We start from the raw sequence: 15,592 nt of genomic DNA, 5'->3' as shown, positions 1-15,592 counted from the left end.
TCCTGCATCTTTTTATGATAGCTGCCACACAGGATAGCTCTGCTGAATTTTCCTCCAAGATTAAATTGGTTGTTCAGATTCTTCTCATAGTCTTTTTATTTTCTCCCTCCCAATAGTCCTTCACATCCATACCAATGGCTTTGCATCATTCTCTTTCTTTTCCTGTATTTGTAAATCACAGTGTCCTCTTGTAGCAGACTTTTTTATTGATTACTCAAAAAAGGTAGTCAAGCTTAACAGCAAAGCTGAAATGGGTCTTAAAGAAGTGCTATTCCTGCAGCATGATAAAAATGAATCCTGTGAACAAAAATAAAACTCAACATACGCAACAACATCTACACCAAACTCACTGTAAAAGCTAGCAGGACCACTGTTTCTGGGAGATGAGAAACCCTCCTGGCTCGGGAGTAAGTTCGGTGGTCATCCACAGCCCTTCAGAATTGCCCCAGCACAGAAGGGAGTGTTCACACTGAACGGAGTTGGCCTAAATTGCTGGGTAATAGGAGGTCCAAAGCATTAACGAGCTAGCTGTGGAAGTAAGAGTGGAAAGATGTGGATGTTTAGGGATTTATAAATTCACATAATTTAAGGCAATGGGGGTATGATCTGCTGTGACCTCCTGTATAGCACAGGCCATATGATCTCCACTAATTAATGGTACTGCCTTGAGTACAATAACTGACTGAACAAGGGCACAAAATTTAGGCAAGGTTTTAATTTCTCATTAAATGTTTTCAGTTAGGGAAAATCTGCCCTGTTTTTCAGTGAATAATAAGAAATTATTCCCCATTTTTAAAATATGCACCAGTCTAAATTTATCTGGTTTTTACCCATTGCATCTTCTTATTCACTTGCTTTTTAGATTGAAGATAAAGCCTACAGAGGTTTTTGTGGAGAGAGCGTGTTCCTACTACTAAATTTTCAAAAGAGATGAGAATCGAACTTCCAATCATTTGGCATCTACAATCTATAAAATAGAGGGAGCCTCTACCTCTCTAAAAAGTCCCTTGTGAAATTTCAGGGCTCTGTAGTCATAGAGAGCATCTCTGGAGAAAGCAATGAATTTCCATGCTCTACCCAGTCTCTCTCAAAACTGTACAGCACAGGCTGAGCAGTTCAGAATTCCTTTATGGACGCTGTACAAGATGCAGGTGGTTTGCTGGGATCATGCAGACAGAAATCCAGTGTGGATTTTTGCCTGCGGGATAGCAGTGACCATAGAGGTCAGAGCCATGAAGCCTCTGCTCCTTTTAGGCCTCCCATGGCTCCCCATATTCCTGAACAGACTTGTTTTGCAAGATGCATCCCCTTCTATTTCAGTATGTCCCTTCTTTCTTGACAAAATGTTTAATGGGAAGTCCTATGTTTTACATTCCGGATGTCTCCTGGCCCTTGCATGGGGTTCTCCTTTGGAAGAGATAATTTCTAACAGTGTGAAGTGAAGTCTCAGTACCATTGCAGCTGAAAAAGGAACATACGGGCAGTCGTAGCGACACTCAGCGCCGTGTTAGCTACAGCCCTGCTCAAACACAGTTGTTGCTGGCAAAACTCTTGCATTTTCCAAGACTTGCCTGGACAAGGATAATTTTTCTGAACACTGTGCTAAGAGCCAGCTATTCAAAGCAATACCTTGCCTTGGCTGTGCCAGGTGATTTGCCTCTGCTGATAACAGTCACGGAGTCTGTGATACCGTTTATGATACAGGAGTTTTTAATCGCCTTACTCTGGTGGTAGGTTAATGCAGCAGTGGAAAAAAACCCAAACATTTTTCTTCTATCCCTGCCAGGGGCACATTGGTGGTAAACTGAGGGCCTGGTTTTCCACAGTGAATATTTATACATGAGAACGGCTCCTAAAACAGAGGTTTGGGTCTTACCTGAAGCTCCCATCTTTCTGCTGTAAGTGTAACCATATAGTTGAGCACTGTGAGTCCCAGTTTTTGTACGCTACCGTGCTGCAGAAGGCAATATCGGAGTAATAGCTTTTTCTCAAAACAGAGGAGGCACACCCGGGTTTGGGGCTGATTACAAGAGGTCCTCAGGAAGAGAGCACTGGAGGAGCCCAGCCTAGAGAGTCAATTAGAAGCAACCCATACCTGTGTGGGCCGTTTGGACACGCCAAGGTACCACTTCTGCCACTGCTTGTTAGTGAAGGGGGAAGCCCCAGCGGTGGATGCTCCGTTGGATAGTGTCCCCCCTGACTATGAGTATTCTTACTTTTTCTCAGCCACTCCATGAATAACAAGCGGTTGAGTCCAGCTGATAAATCAGGGATATACAATTATGCTTACCTCTAAATAGAGAAATGCAACTCCTGTTTTAAATTCAATTATTATAATTGCAGCATTCTGAAAAAAAAATAATGCATTCATTTCCTAATAAGAGATTACAGATTCCAAATTATAGCATCACGTATGTCAAAACAGGAAATCTGAGGCAGGCAGGCCAAAGTGTGCCATTGTCTTTACAATTTATATTTACTTGCTGTAGATTTAGAATAATCCTTCTCTTCCCTCAGGTCTAGCACAGACAATTTATAAATTGTACAAAAATGATAAAGGCAGCAATAAATAATAATAATAATATATACCAACTGTGTGAGTGATGAATTACAAAACAGAGAGTGGAAAAGGGAATGAAACCACAGCATAGAAGCCAGTTTACAGGGCTGAATATGCAGTCTGAGTTATTTTTCTGGCATTATGACAATGAGCAACATTTATGGGAGTTTGCAAACAGCTTACAACACAAATCATTTTGTTTCAGGTTATATTTATAGGGCTTAGTTAAGAGTTTTTTAGTATCCATTAAAATCCAATGTTCAGAGGTTTATAGCTCAGCTGTTAAGGTCTTATCCCTAAGGATCAATTGGTTTGGGTTGTTTGGGGAATAATAATAATAATAATATTATTATTATTATTATTATTATTTATACAATTCAGTTTAAAGTGCTTAGCCTAATGTAAAGATACAGAGCTCAAAAGCTAAAGAGTTCTTGTTGTTTGGGAAAGAAGAGAAGAGATGGCTTTTTATTCTTTATTTTTTGTTTCAGATATTTCTACGAGTATTTTATTTTACAAATCAATTGAATCTCTCTTCATGTGTGTTTCAGTAGCCATTTTGTGCTCAGAGTTGCTGCAGCCTGTAAAAGAGAACAACCCCTGTGCAAAGTTATTGATAATGCGTTGCTGCTTTTTTGTGTGCGTTTCTGTAATTTAAAATAAAAATAATTTTCAGTTGAAATGATATAATTTGCTATAGGTCGTGCCATTTAGTTGGTGGAAAATGAGATCTATGTTGAAAATAGGCATGATGTGTCTAGGGCCTGATCCAAGTCTTAATGCTTTCTTCTTCTTCTTTTTCTTCTTCTTTATTTCTTCTGTGTACTAAGACCAAAATTCTCTAAGAAAAATGCCCTATTATCCTGCACACTTTATAAACACATATAGTGAAAAGTAACCAAATCCTAAGGAGTGTACCATTTAATAGCACAAATAGATGAAAAGTAGAGGGTTGACAGAAGAAGAGACTAAGTGACTTGCCTGAGGTGATACTGATAGCCAGTGACAGAGGTGGATATTCTGAGTCCTAGCCCAAAGCTATCTTTCCTCCATCATGTTGCTTTTCAACCTACAGTGAAGTATTTTTGGTGAGAGGTGAGTCAGATCCAAAGAGTATTACTGGATCACTACCAGTTAGGTAGATATGGAGGGTTAAGAACCTGACACATAGGGAAAAGGCCAGATAAGATACCTGATAGTTGCATTTCACAACCGTAGGACCGTTTGAGCCAAATAAACTGTGTATCTTGAGAAAGAATATTTTAAATTCTTAAAATGCACCTATCTGTGGAATTAATACAGTGGCTGTTCTTATTTAAATCCTTTTCTATTGTATCAAGCTTCCTTTGTGGCAGTATTTCCTAGCTGTTTCTTGTTTAATTCTAAATATTCATGACATTAATTCTATTTAAGTCCTATGCTGTTATCTGAGACAAAATGTCAACATTTTTATGACAAACTACTGTATCCATTGCATACAGTGGAGTCCCCAAGGAACCTGTTTGCTGTGGCTGACTATCAATCTCTGATTGAAAACCTGATTGACACCAATAAAAGCTTGGTAGTTCTCATTTCTCCATTTGAAATGATCCGAACAGCTCAATAGCCATCCAAGATCTATAGAGTGTTTTTAGCCTGTACATAATTCACCATGTCAATTATTGTGCTTTTTTAACTTCTAATTTTAGAATATCAGAACTTTTCCATCAGGTCAATAGAACATTCGGTTACTCTCTTTTTGCCCTTTCCTCTTGTGTTGCAATTACACAGGACCCCAGGTTCCTTTTGGGCCCTGGAGAAGCATCTTTTCATCCTGTTTGCTTCCCGCCACAACCCTTTTTGTGGATTATTCTTTTTACTTTTTACTTGGCTATATGAACCATAAGCTCTGGATCTTCCAAGATCTGCAGTACTCAGTTACAAGCAGAAGAAAACAGGTTGTTGCCTCCAACCTATTGATTCTGTTTTCAAAGTTAACTTAACCCTCACTTAGTTTTTTGTCTTGTAATTTCTATTTCTGGCAGTGATGAAGAAAGGAAGAAACTCTCAGACCCCAGACTGTGAATGTAAAGCTGACAGTACGGAAACATTTAAGAGAAGTTCTCTGTGAGATACTGAGGTCAAAATTTGGCCATCTGGCAGTTAGGAATAGACATGTGTGAAGGCATGCCAGGCACCTGCTGAAGGCAGATCTGCAATAGCAAAGTCTTCAAAGGTTTGCTTGCTGCTTCTCAGCCATTGCATGGTTTTCATTTGTAGCTTCTCTTATTGAGCACAATTTCTAAATGAGGATGGTTGCTTCACTTTAAGGACGTACAAATGACTTGCCCTCACCTGTCAAGCATGATCCTTGTATTTTACCAGGCCCATTATGAACGCAATCTTTCTGTCGAAAATTTGCATACCTCCTTTCTTGAAAAGTAATGACGGCAATTTCTTTCCCTCTGCTCACTTTCTGAGTGTCTCATTTAACAGCACCTGTGAAACCGACAGGCGCAGAGATGAGAAGTGAAAGAGAGCAGTTGATTAAATCATCATCAAGTCGGGCCTCAGAAAGTCAATTCTGCTTCCCGTCTGCAATGATATCCTTTTATCTTAAAGTAATGAGCTATGGCACTTTTGCATCGGGTAATGCGATAAGTTCTATTAGCATGTTCCATTTGCTTCACAAGCAAGGGCAAGTCATTTCAGCAAGCTCATATCACTGCAATCAAAGCAATTGGCTTCACAGGCAGAGAAGAAAGAGGAAAGGCTCAGGGTGATTTTTATGGATCACAACACAGTGGAAAAAATAGATTCTTGTATTATTTTAACCCGTAACATGCTTTGCTTCTTATCCATCAGGATATTTTGATTTCATTAGTCTGTAAGTACCTGGAAGACTCAAATTCCAAACTGTACTCTTGAGCTAAGACCAGGAGTTCTGAAAAATAGGAATCTTTTCTTATACAGATACACTGGCTAAGGCAGTATTAAGCACTGACTTCGTTAAACACTGATTAGTTTAAGTCTTTGCTATTGACTTAGTCCACCAGTATAAATGCACATTTTTATTATTATTTACTATTATTTATTTTTTGAACCCTGACAAAGTACTCATCAGCTAAGAGGATGCTAAAAATGACACTACACACTGCAAATTGTCGTCATCAGTTGAGAGGGTGCTAAAAATAACATTACATACTGCAAATTGTTGACAGCCAGAAAGGCAGGTAAGGAGGCAGCAAATATACATTCAGAGTCCCAGAGGCAAAGGCATGTAGTCATTTTTTCATATAGAGTATTGAGGAACTGAGGCAGGGAGTTCATCCTTCTATTGCAAAAGAGAACGACTTCCTAAAATTAAGATTCGGTTGTGTATGTGGCCAACAGCTGCTTGGTGCCCAGTTAGTCTAGTGGAATTTGGATGCCTGACTTGCGGCAGGCACTTTCTGAAGATGCTGAGCTGAGTAACTTCGTGGCATCGTTAGCTTTCTAATGGTACATCTGGAAAGCCCATTTAATCTTCCGCTGACATTCGTGGGAGGATCGTCCTGTTCTTTGGGGATGGCTGGATTGGGCCTTAAGCACTTGTGGGATCATTGAGCAATGACACCATAAGGAAGCCATCGGGAGTGATAACTGGGGGAAAGAAGTTGCACTTTCCCAAGAACAGCAATAATTTACCAGTCTCAGCTCAGTTTCCAGGGAGCAAAGGTAAATGTGTTTCTTACAGGGCTGGTTTCTCTTCATCCTTCTCTGGGGCTGTGCCTGGAGGTGCCTGAGGACGTCTGTAGCGTGTTTCCCTTGGGTGAAACCGAGCCCCGGGCGGACAGCCAGGACAGAGGGCTGCAGCTCCGTCCCTGGCAGTCCTCAGGCAGGCTTTGCGCTCCTGCGGGCCCTGCTGCCTCCCCAGCCACGCGCAGGAAGCCTCCCAGTCTCTCCCATTCACACGTAGCTACTAGCCTTCCCCTTCAAGTGATATCCCTGGCAATACAGGGATTGACACAACAGAATCAAACCTCAAAAGAGGACTCGTGTAGCTGTCTTTCTGGAGTGAAATCCCCCTTTGCTTTACAAATAAGCTCCCTGTGGTCTACCAGGAGTACATATACCACCCACCCGTTGCCAAGGATATACACACATCCTATATAAATATAAGGTGGATCGTCTTTATCACGGATAGTAATGTAATCTGGTGTTTCATTTTAATACTAAAAATATAATTCTTTCTTATCAAACCATTGTTTTGTTGATGGTAGAGCTAGAAGGAGCTAGGAATTGTGTCATTTTGCTATATGAAACAATCATAAAAGTCCTGGGAGTGAGGAATTTAAAAGAGTTATAGTTGAAAGTGGTTCTAAGTTCTGAATATTTTTCCTGTAAGGTGCCAAGATAACTTTAAATGTCCAAAACTGATACGTTTCATCTGAAGTGAAGTAGTTTGGATAAAATGGAATTCAGATTAAAGGTCAACATTGCAATCTTTTGTCCAGACTAAGGTAATTTGTGTAAAATGGGACTTTTCTGTGAATAATCCGTAATTTTAGCTTTTGAGAAAGCAGACCTTAAACTTCTCAGACCATCTCTGTTTCAGAGTCATTCCTTACAGTGAATCACTGTGGATAATGGTGAAGAATTGCTAAGCAGACTGTGATGTTAACCAATTTGCGAGATGCTATATGTAAGATTCGTTGGCAAGGAGCTCCGTGCTGAACGCTACTTGTAGGCAAAGTCAGAGATAGGAAAGAAAAAAGTGAAATTCTTGCTCTTAGTTTCTTTGTGACTCTGCCTGTCTCCATTTCATCAATTAGAAAATTGCCCATTTATTCCCTGTCTGTGTCTCCTTTCATCTAGGAGATGTTTTTTTCTCCTTTTTTCTTGGAAGTAAAGGTGTAATTGTATAGCTAAAATATCATCTTTGCCCTTTCCAGGGCTGTCAGTTTGTCATTGGTGGATAGATGGACAAGAATATTGTAAATGTCAGTGTGAACATGGCTGAGGTCTGGGTTTTCCCTCATTTTCTTCAGATTTCTTTTCAGCAGGCAGATGAGTAGAATCACTTTGTTCAGTGCTGGCGTTTCAGCAGCACTGACTCCTTTGGTGGCAACGATAAATGGATCCAAGATGTGAAATAGCTGTTCCAGCAAAGTCCATTGAGCAGAATAGAGAACAATGCCCTCCTCAATGTCATTGTACATGATATATTCAATGATTGCCACTTTTTGCACAAGAATGTGTTCAATCAGCAAGGTACATAGAAATCCATAGTGTTGCTTCAGCCTGAATGAGCTGGTGAGGTGGCACAGACCTTTACTCAGCTTGATTTGGACCAGACTCTCTGAAGCTATTAAAATGGGCTCAAATTATAGCTGTAACCGCATAGGGTGCCTGATTTTTGAAATGTGGCATTGGGATCAGTTTCATTCTGCGGGTGCTGTGGGAGACGTGCTATGCATTTTAACTTGCGCTCTCTCCAGCTGGGGCAGGGGATTTGGGAGGTACAACTATTCTTTAGCCCAATCCTCAGTTTTCCTTTTCTTCTACAAAACACAGCAGCAATTAAGCCTCAAATGGGAATTGGAAAGTTCTTTTTCCAGTTCCCGCTGCAGTTGTATGTGTGCATACTCCATATCGCAGGGAATGCATCTTATGCTTTCACAACCCGGACTGATAGCAGTAGTTTAGAAGGTTTAAGCTGGGGCAGAAAGAAGAGCTTTCTTTTTTTGTTGGTTCGAAGATCTTACGAGTTTATATGTTCCCTCCTCACTCGGGGTTGATTTTAGGAATAACTATTTGAATTTTGACTGCAGCACACGTATGAAAATGCAAGTTTGTGGGTTATGGATTCTGATTAGCACTTCTTGAGCATGAAGTTGCAGAAATACTGCAAAAGGAAGCTTGAACACTTGGCACGTGTGTGTCAAGTGATGTGGTGGCTGGTAGCCTGCACACTTTAGTTATTAAAGGTATTTGAACAGTTTAAGTGATAACTATGGCCACTTTGAGCAAGTCATTGTCAGTCTGGTCTTGTTATTGCCCCTGATTATATAGAAATTAGGAGCAACCTTAACATTTCCACATGTCCTCTAAGAATTTTATCTGTGGAGCTAGTTTTGAGCGAGCATTATATGTCCCTTGCTTCGGATTTGGTTTGTAGTGCTGTAGGTCCTTCAGGAAAACTGTTAAGAGTCCCTTCTGCCCAGTACAAGACTTTCAAAAGCGTAAAATAGCCATTTCGAAGAATCCTTCCTCTGAGGGGCCCGTCAGACTGTGGTTTAAAAAGATCTCACATCATTTTGTGCCATGCTCATTTGAAAACTTGGCTGTACATGGGAGCTGTGGGTGCTCAGCATTTCAGTGCCTAAATGAGAGCTAAGGGCTGGTTGGTTGGATGGGTTTTTGATAATATAGGCCAGCTTTTGGAAATTTGGCTCTGGGCTCTTCTCAAGCCTGGCCCCGGGTGACTGTAATCAGTCACGACTTGTGTTCAGTGTGGAGATAGTAAGTGCCTTGAGCCTGAGAATCAGAGAAAAGCCTCTGCTTGTTCAGGTGTAAAATGTGTCTGCAGCCTCCTTGTCCTGATTTGTCACATCATCACTCGCAGCTTCCAGTGAAGCTAGTGGCAGTTACCCAAAAATCAGGTCATGCTATGTCTGAATGATATTTTGGATTCCGAGTTATTTGCAGAATATTCTGATGCAGCGTGTGCACAGAGCCATGGTTTCCTGAAACAAGAGATGGGAGAACACTGAAAAATTATCTTTTTGTAATAGGCACAAAATACTGAAACTCAGCCCAAAGCAGAAGGCTAGTACAAAGCATTTGCATCACTTCAATTCCAAAACAGTCTTGTGCTCTGAGAACCACAAAGCACTTAAATCATTTTACTTTTTTCTATGGCCCTGGGAGGTAGAGAAATGCTGCAGGAATTGAGGAACTGAGCAAGCAGTGCAGACTCAAGTCTTCAAATTGACCAGTACTTCTGAATAATCAACTTCACGGTTGTCAGCTTTGGTTTCCAAAACCTGTTCTCCAGAAGTGGTTAGCAGTAAGGCTGCAGAAGATGGAAACACCTTGTGCTTTAGCACCTCTGGGAAGAAAATGCATTCAGAAATGCAAATGAGCACACCAGAGCAAGGGCCACTGGGAGACGTGTGTGCAAGTGCAATGCCCGGAGTGCCTAAACAGCAAAGTAGTCTCAGGCATGGGAAGAACATACAGTCACTCCAATTCAGTTTCCAGCCTGAGTAGCAAACCTCTTCTTTCTTCTGCAAGTCTTTTTGGAGTTACCGCTGCATATAACTTGTCCGATTCTTTCCATGAACCAGAGGAAATCCACATATTTAATCCTCAGGGAAAATTCAGCTTAATGTGGATGTGCAAAACATGCACATGCAATGCGTATGCCCGCACACAAACACACACATATATGTACTGCATGTAAATATAACCCCAATGCAGTGCATAAAGCCCTTTCCTCCTGTCCCTCCTTTTTTTCTTTCATACAGCTTGTCCATAAAATTCTGCTATTGGAACAGGACAGCGCTGCTGGACGGTGGGTCTCCTTCCCTCGCGCCCCACGAACAAAACCTCTTTATGAGTGAAATAGATGCCTTGTGTGTGCAGGACTCCTGGCATTTTACAAAGTGTATCTGGAGCCAGGCTAGGCAAACGTTAGGAGCTGTTTACTGAGTGCATTTATTGCCTTTGCATAATTTATGAGCTGGAGGGGTTTGACCATCATTCGTCTCTGCCAGAGGCTGGCACTGAGGGCTCTGGAGGATGGAGCTGTAAATTGGATGGTGCGCTCCTGCTGAGCTCCCAGCAAAGTCTTCGGGTCAGTATGGGAATTTAATACCAGGAATGGAACTGTTTTCTCAGAGTGCCATGTGGGCCTCTGTGCAGCAGAGGCTTTTTTGGCAGCCACAGTGACTGGCCAAATCACGAAGCTGTCAGTCACTGGGCATGTTGTGAAGGGAGCCTGAGCATTTTTAATCGGCTTGGCATCCGTGCTGCTTCCATAATGGACACCAGTAGGTCTCAGTCCTTCGCCATATGCTTAACTCTGGAGACAAGGTGCTTCTGGGTATAGCAGTAATTATTTGATGTGGAATTAAGCGGACCTTGAAATTAGAACTGGACTGTCGGAAAGCAGGAGGCTTAACACTTTGATGGAAATAACTTCCCACCGACGTCGCTCTGTGCACTTTCTCTGCAGATTCACTCGGATGCGGGTAACTGTTTTGCTGGCAAATTCAGATGTCACTGCTGGCAAGTACTCTTCTCCCCAAGTGTCTCCACACTGCAAAAAACACAAACCCCTGAGCTCTTTCCAAGCTTATGAGTCGGGAAAAACTTAATCCACAGCGGAGGAGAGATTCCTTAAACCAGACAAAAAATGGTGGGGGAAGGAGAGGCTGCAAAGCGCTGTGACCACGGCTGGGTCACAGGACACGTGCACACGTGCCCCAGCAGCGGGAGCGGATGGCATGTTAAAACCCTCTGAACCCTGCTGCTAAAAGGGAATAATTCTTGCCTGCTTATATATCCACTTTTTACCCCCTCTCTTTCTCCTTCCGGATTCAGGTATTACAATCAGGACTTGTATTGGAGTTTGTCTGGAGGGTGGGCAGAGGATGCAAACAAATGGAGCAATTGGTTCTGAGCTCCCTGTTTTGAAACATCTAAGATGTGTCATACATTATAATGCATCCTAACATATAGAGCACACAATGCAGGGACCCCAGAACTGCTGGGCCCTCCTGGCTGTAACCAAGCAGTGGAAGAAAGTGCTGTAGCCCAAAAGCTGAATTTTTCCAACGACTGTAAAATAGAGATAGTAAATGGGAAATCGTTGTGACACGCTGTGATTTTAATGGATGAAAATCCATGTGCATGTTTGCTTTTTTGTAAATGTAGGGCCTTGCTTTGCAAACATACTTACCTGTGCTTACCCTTATACCAAAATCTCTTACATGTAGTCATGCTGAAGTCAAAATGCATAATATTTACAGGGTAAGGGTATGAGTACTTTATATAAATACCATACTGTTCCAGAAATGTGCAGTTTTCCATTTGTCAGTTAAGTACACTCTCTTCATTAACTTCATTGTTGTGTGAGGGTTTCAAAATTCAAGCTAAAACTGTCTCATATCTTCATGTTCCCTCTCATTTGTTACCAGAGTATTTAGGTCCAACTAGTGCTATATAAGTCATTTCAGTTATTAAATAAATTTCACTTCCATTTCTATTTGGAATTATCTGAAAGCAGATAGTAATTTTATCTGATCTTTGCCTCATTTAAAATTGTTTGAAAAATACCTAGAAATTGTTCTTAGCTTTAATTTGTTAGTGTGTAGCTCATCGGTGTGGGGAAGGCACCTTTTCACCCCCTGTACCGATGAAGACGAGGAACAAGCCAGTGAAACAGAAGAGTTATAATTAAAGAACACACAGAAGATGACTTGATTTGTGCAAATCAAATACATACATTTGTGGGTGTATTTGGCTATGTTTATTCACATCCCACTGTATAGTTAACCTTTGGAATTCTCAAGTATAACTAATTTCAAAGCAATTTGGTTGTCTTATGAAAATACTCCAAGACACATTAAACAGGATACAAATGCATAAAGGGCTTAACTGACTGCTGTAACAACATAACACAATCAGCTAGTCCTTGATTTAGGAAAGCCTGGTTCTCCTGTTTGGTGATCTTATGCTTTCCTTCGAAACATGTGCCATTAGATGTGCAGAGGTATGAGTTCATCCTTGAATGATACAGACAATTCAGTCCTCTAGAATCTAAAATTGTAGTTTAAAAAAAAAAAAAACCAAACCAGAAGGAGGTGTTTTCCTCATTCTTCTGCTGTAGAGGCAGCCAAGTGTGACCACTCCATAGTGACCCTGAATTAGGTGGGATGAATCAAATCTGTGTCTGAGAGAAGCAGCTAGGTGTGAGTTGCATGGTCCTTACAGTCCTATTTCCGGCACAGCTTTTGTACTTCTAACAAATGTAAATGTGTGTTGGGTTTCTGATGCTTATCTGTACTGAAGCTTAATTCATCTAGTCCTGCTGTATTTCTACAATAGTAAAAGTTATTAAAAATTTGAGCAATGGCACTTGATAAATATCGAGACCCGCTACTGTTACTGTTCAGCATTTTATTGTATTATAAGTGTTTACTATGATACCTGGGCTACTCTTGAGTTACAGAGGACCTCAATGAATCAATTAATTTGGCACGTTCTTGCTTCCTCTGTGATCTCTGAATTCTTTAGTTCAGCAGCGGTAAGCAAAAACATAGGGTGAACCCTCCAAGTAGTCCTGGAAAATGGTAGCCTTGCAAATGCTCTTCTTTTGGGATAGGCAAACCTAAGCCATTGCCATATCCTCCTATCTGAGGAGCCTTTGAAGCCGATATATTGGCAGGCAGTATGAGAAATACTGTCCATCGAAAGAAAACAAACCAGACCTCTAATACTGTTTTTCTTCTTCCCTGATCCTGTTTTGGAGTCTAAATGTGCTCATGCACCATCAGCTCCTGTACCTGTGAATTAAACTAACAGGGTATTGCAAATGGCTTTTGTTGTTTTCGGTGCAATTTTTTCATAATTCAAACATACAAATGTATCATCTTCAGCAACGGTGTGTGGGAAAATTCCCCCTTGTACAGTAATTGAGCTTTTTCCTAAAGGCACCAGATTTGACGCCATAGGGTTTACGAGTTTCAGCCATCTTGTTCATAGAAATCTTTCATTTTTTTGCTGTAGCAAATGTCTCTTACCTGTTCCTTTTTTTCTTTTTGTCTTTCAGTGTGACAGCGACAGTGATCAAGAAGAAAAGGTAAGAAAGGAAATCAGTATGGGAGGAAAAACAATTTGTTGGATTCATTTATTCCTCTTATTCTGTTATTTATTCAAAGTTTCTTTTTGGATTGATCTAAAGCATCTCTATACAAAGAAAAGACTTTGTTTCCTTTACTTTAATTTTGGAATAGACCTCCAAGGAAAGAGAATTCTAATGAATATTTTGGAGGCTACACAATTCATCTTCAAGCATATTGATGCCACAGTTTGTGTGGGTTGTTTATGAACACCAGTCTCACTACTAACCCTTTCTATGGCTAGATTTTCCCTTGCGAAGTTCTAACAGCAACTGAATATGTCTGTAACCCTCACATTTGCACTTTTTAACAGTTAATTAACCACTGTTATCGCCTGTTTTGCTTCTCTGCAGGCAAGGGTCTTCAAAATCAAATTGAAGTGTTATGGTTGATATATATATCTGGTTTTTTAGAAACAACATTTGGAAACTGTACGTTAAGTCAAGTGACACAACTTGCTGATAATTATCTCAATAACTTTGGGTTTCTAAGTGGAAAAAGGGAAGAACGTCATGCTGAAAAAGAGTCAGGCACTGATCTCTAATGCTGTTTATTGTTGAGAAGACTAATAGTAATGAAGAACTAGTATTCACACCGATGCACATTTTTGTGTCTTATTTTATGTTGTGAACAGACTAACATCTACCTTCCTTCTTTGGCAAAAATGAAGTAATCATTGCCGAAAAAATGGTCTAATTTCTTTATTTCCAGGTTGGATTTTGTGATTTTCATTTGTATGTTGAGCCTTAAGGGATGTTTTGATCATGTAATCACTTTTGCCTCCTCTTCCACTGGTTAAATTGGGGATTGGAAGTTGGGGGAGGGTAAAGTAATGTCGGAAAATATCGTTCATATAATAACGTTGAATTGTTTAGAGTTTCATGAGTGATTCTCCTAACTAGCTCCAAGTCAAGCCAAGAAGACAAGAGATGACCATGCTGGTATGCAGCTTATACAACAGAAAAGAACAGATATGTTGTAAAATCTACAAGGAAACAATGAATAGAGAAATCACCTTTCATGAATTTAATCAGTTTGCTACAGGATTTGTGTAGCAGGAAGCAAAGAAAGTTTTCAAACCGTTCTGTATATAACCGCCAAAGCTTTGCCCTTCAGCTTTTTCAGTAATTTCCCAAGTAGAGATTTTTTCCTCATGTTTCTTAATAATTTGCTAACTATGTTAAAGAACCACTGTTTACTTTGAACTGCAGTGATTTCCCTTTCATAAGGGAACTAATCACTGGAGTTAATCAGTGTGACAACAGAAAGGGGAGGTTTTGTTGGGTTTTTGCACAGAATATTAACCTGCACTTTTAGATATGAATTTTTAATGCATTACCATTACATTCCATCCTGTGAAGTGATTATTCATTTTCAGGATGTTCCTTATGCAGTGGAAGATGATAAACTGAATTTCAGCTCCTATGTTTATGGCACCCAGAACTAGAAGTGTAATTTCCTGCCACTGCTTCATTTACGGAGCTAAACCTCTGCCAGTTTCACAGTATTTTTCTCTTGCAGCACTCCTATATAAAAAGGCAAAGAGGCAGGTTTTTGGGATGGTGGTGGTGTGCTGGTTCAGGATAGTTTCTGCAACACAATACAAGAGAGACGCAAGATTGTACCTCATGCAGAATAGCACAGTACTTGTGCAGGAAGGATTTAAAATCCAGATGTGTATTTCATCTCTGTGATCTATATTTTGTCTTCCCCGCCTAATGAAATGAGATTAAGTGCAGATCCAAATATCCCTAATAATTTAGTGCTTTTCAAATCCCAGAACCAGGCCCAGCTTTGAGTTTTATAGCTCAGGCCCAATTCTAAAAGACGACAGCTAACCCTGGCATATTTATTCAGCCTGTGCTGGCAGCCTAGGCAAAGATCTAAAGGCCTTGTTCTGCTGTTAATTTGAATTCAGCATATGTAGCCTGTTATAAAATGCGAGACATCATCATTTGAGCAGGTCAAGCATATTCAGATGAAGACAAATGGTGCTTATTTGATTTTCTTAAAATCAGGAAATGAAAAAAGTGCTCTCTGGAGAAATCATGTTCTGCCTGACTTAGATGATAGACCAAGGCATGTACCCCAGATAAGAACAGGCGCTCGTCTTGCGGTTTTTATCTCTGAAGGACGGTCGGGACTGTCAGCTCGCTGACATGTG

At 40.5% G+C, this 15,592-nt stretch overlaps 1 protein-coding gene across 4 annotated transcripts in view; it reads left to right on the top strand.

Annotated features, from left to right (window-relative positions):
• Positions 1-15,592, top strand: part of AUTS2 (activator of transcription and developmental regulator AUTS2) — a 799,219-nt gene that overhangs the window by 542,727 nt on the left and 240,900 nt on the right. For all 4 annotated transcript variants that reach the window (XM_050908788.1, XM_050908790.1, XM_050908787.1 and 1 more), the window contains exon 5: positions 13,359-13,388. In XM_050908788.1, coding sequence (XP_050764745.1) covers positions 13,359-13,388 — 30 coding nt within the window. The remainder of the gene's footprint in view (positions 1-13,358; positions 13,389-15,592) is intronic.

The sequence above is a fragment of the Gymnogyps californianus genome, chromosome 20 (genome assembly GCF_018139145.2).
Source record: "Gymnogyps californianus isolate 813 chromosome 20, ASM1813914v2, whole genome shotgun sequence".
Classification (NCBI taxonomy): Eukaryota; Metazoa; Chordata; class Aves; order Accipitriformes; family Cathartidae; genus Gymnogyps; species Gymnogyps californianus.
The sequence above is the reverse complement of the archived record's forward strand: the minus strand, read 5'-3'. Positions and strand labels throughout refer to the sequence as shown.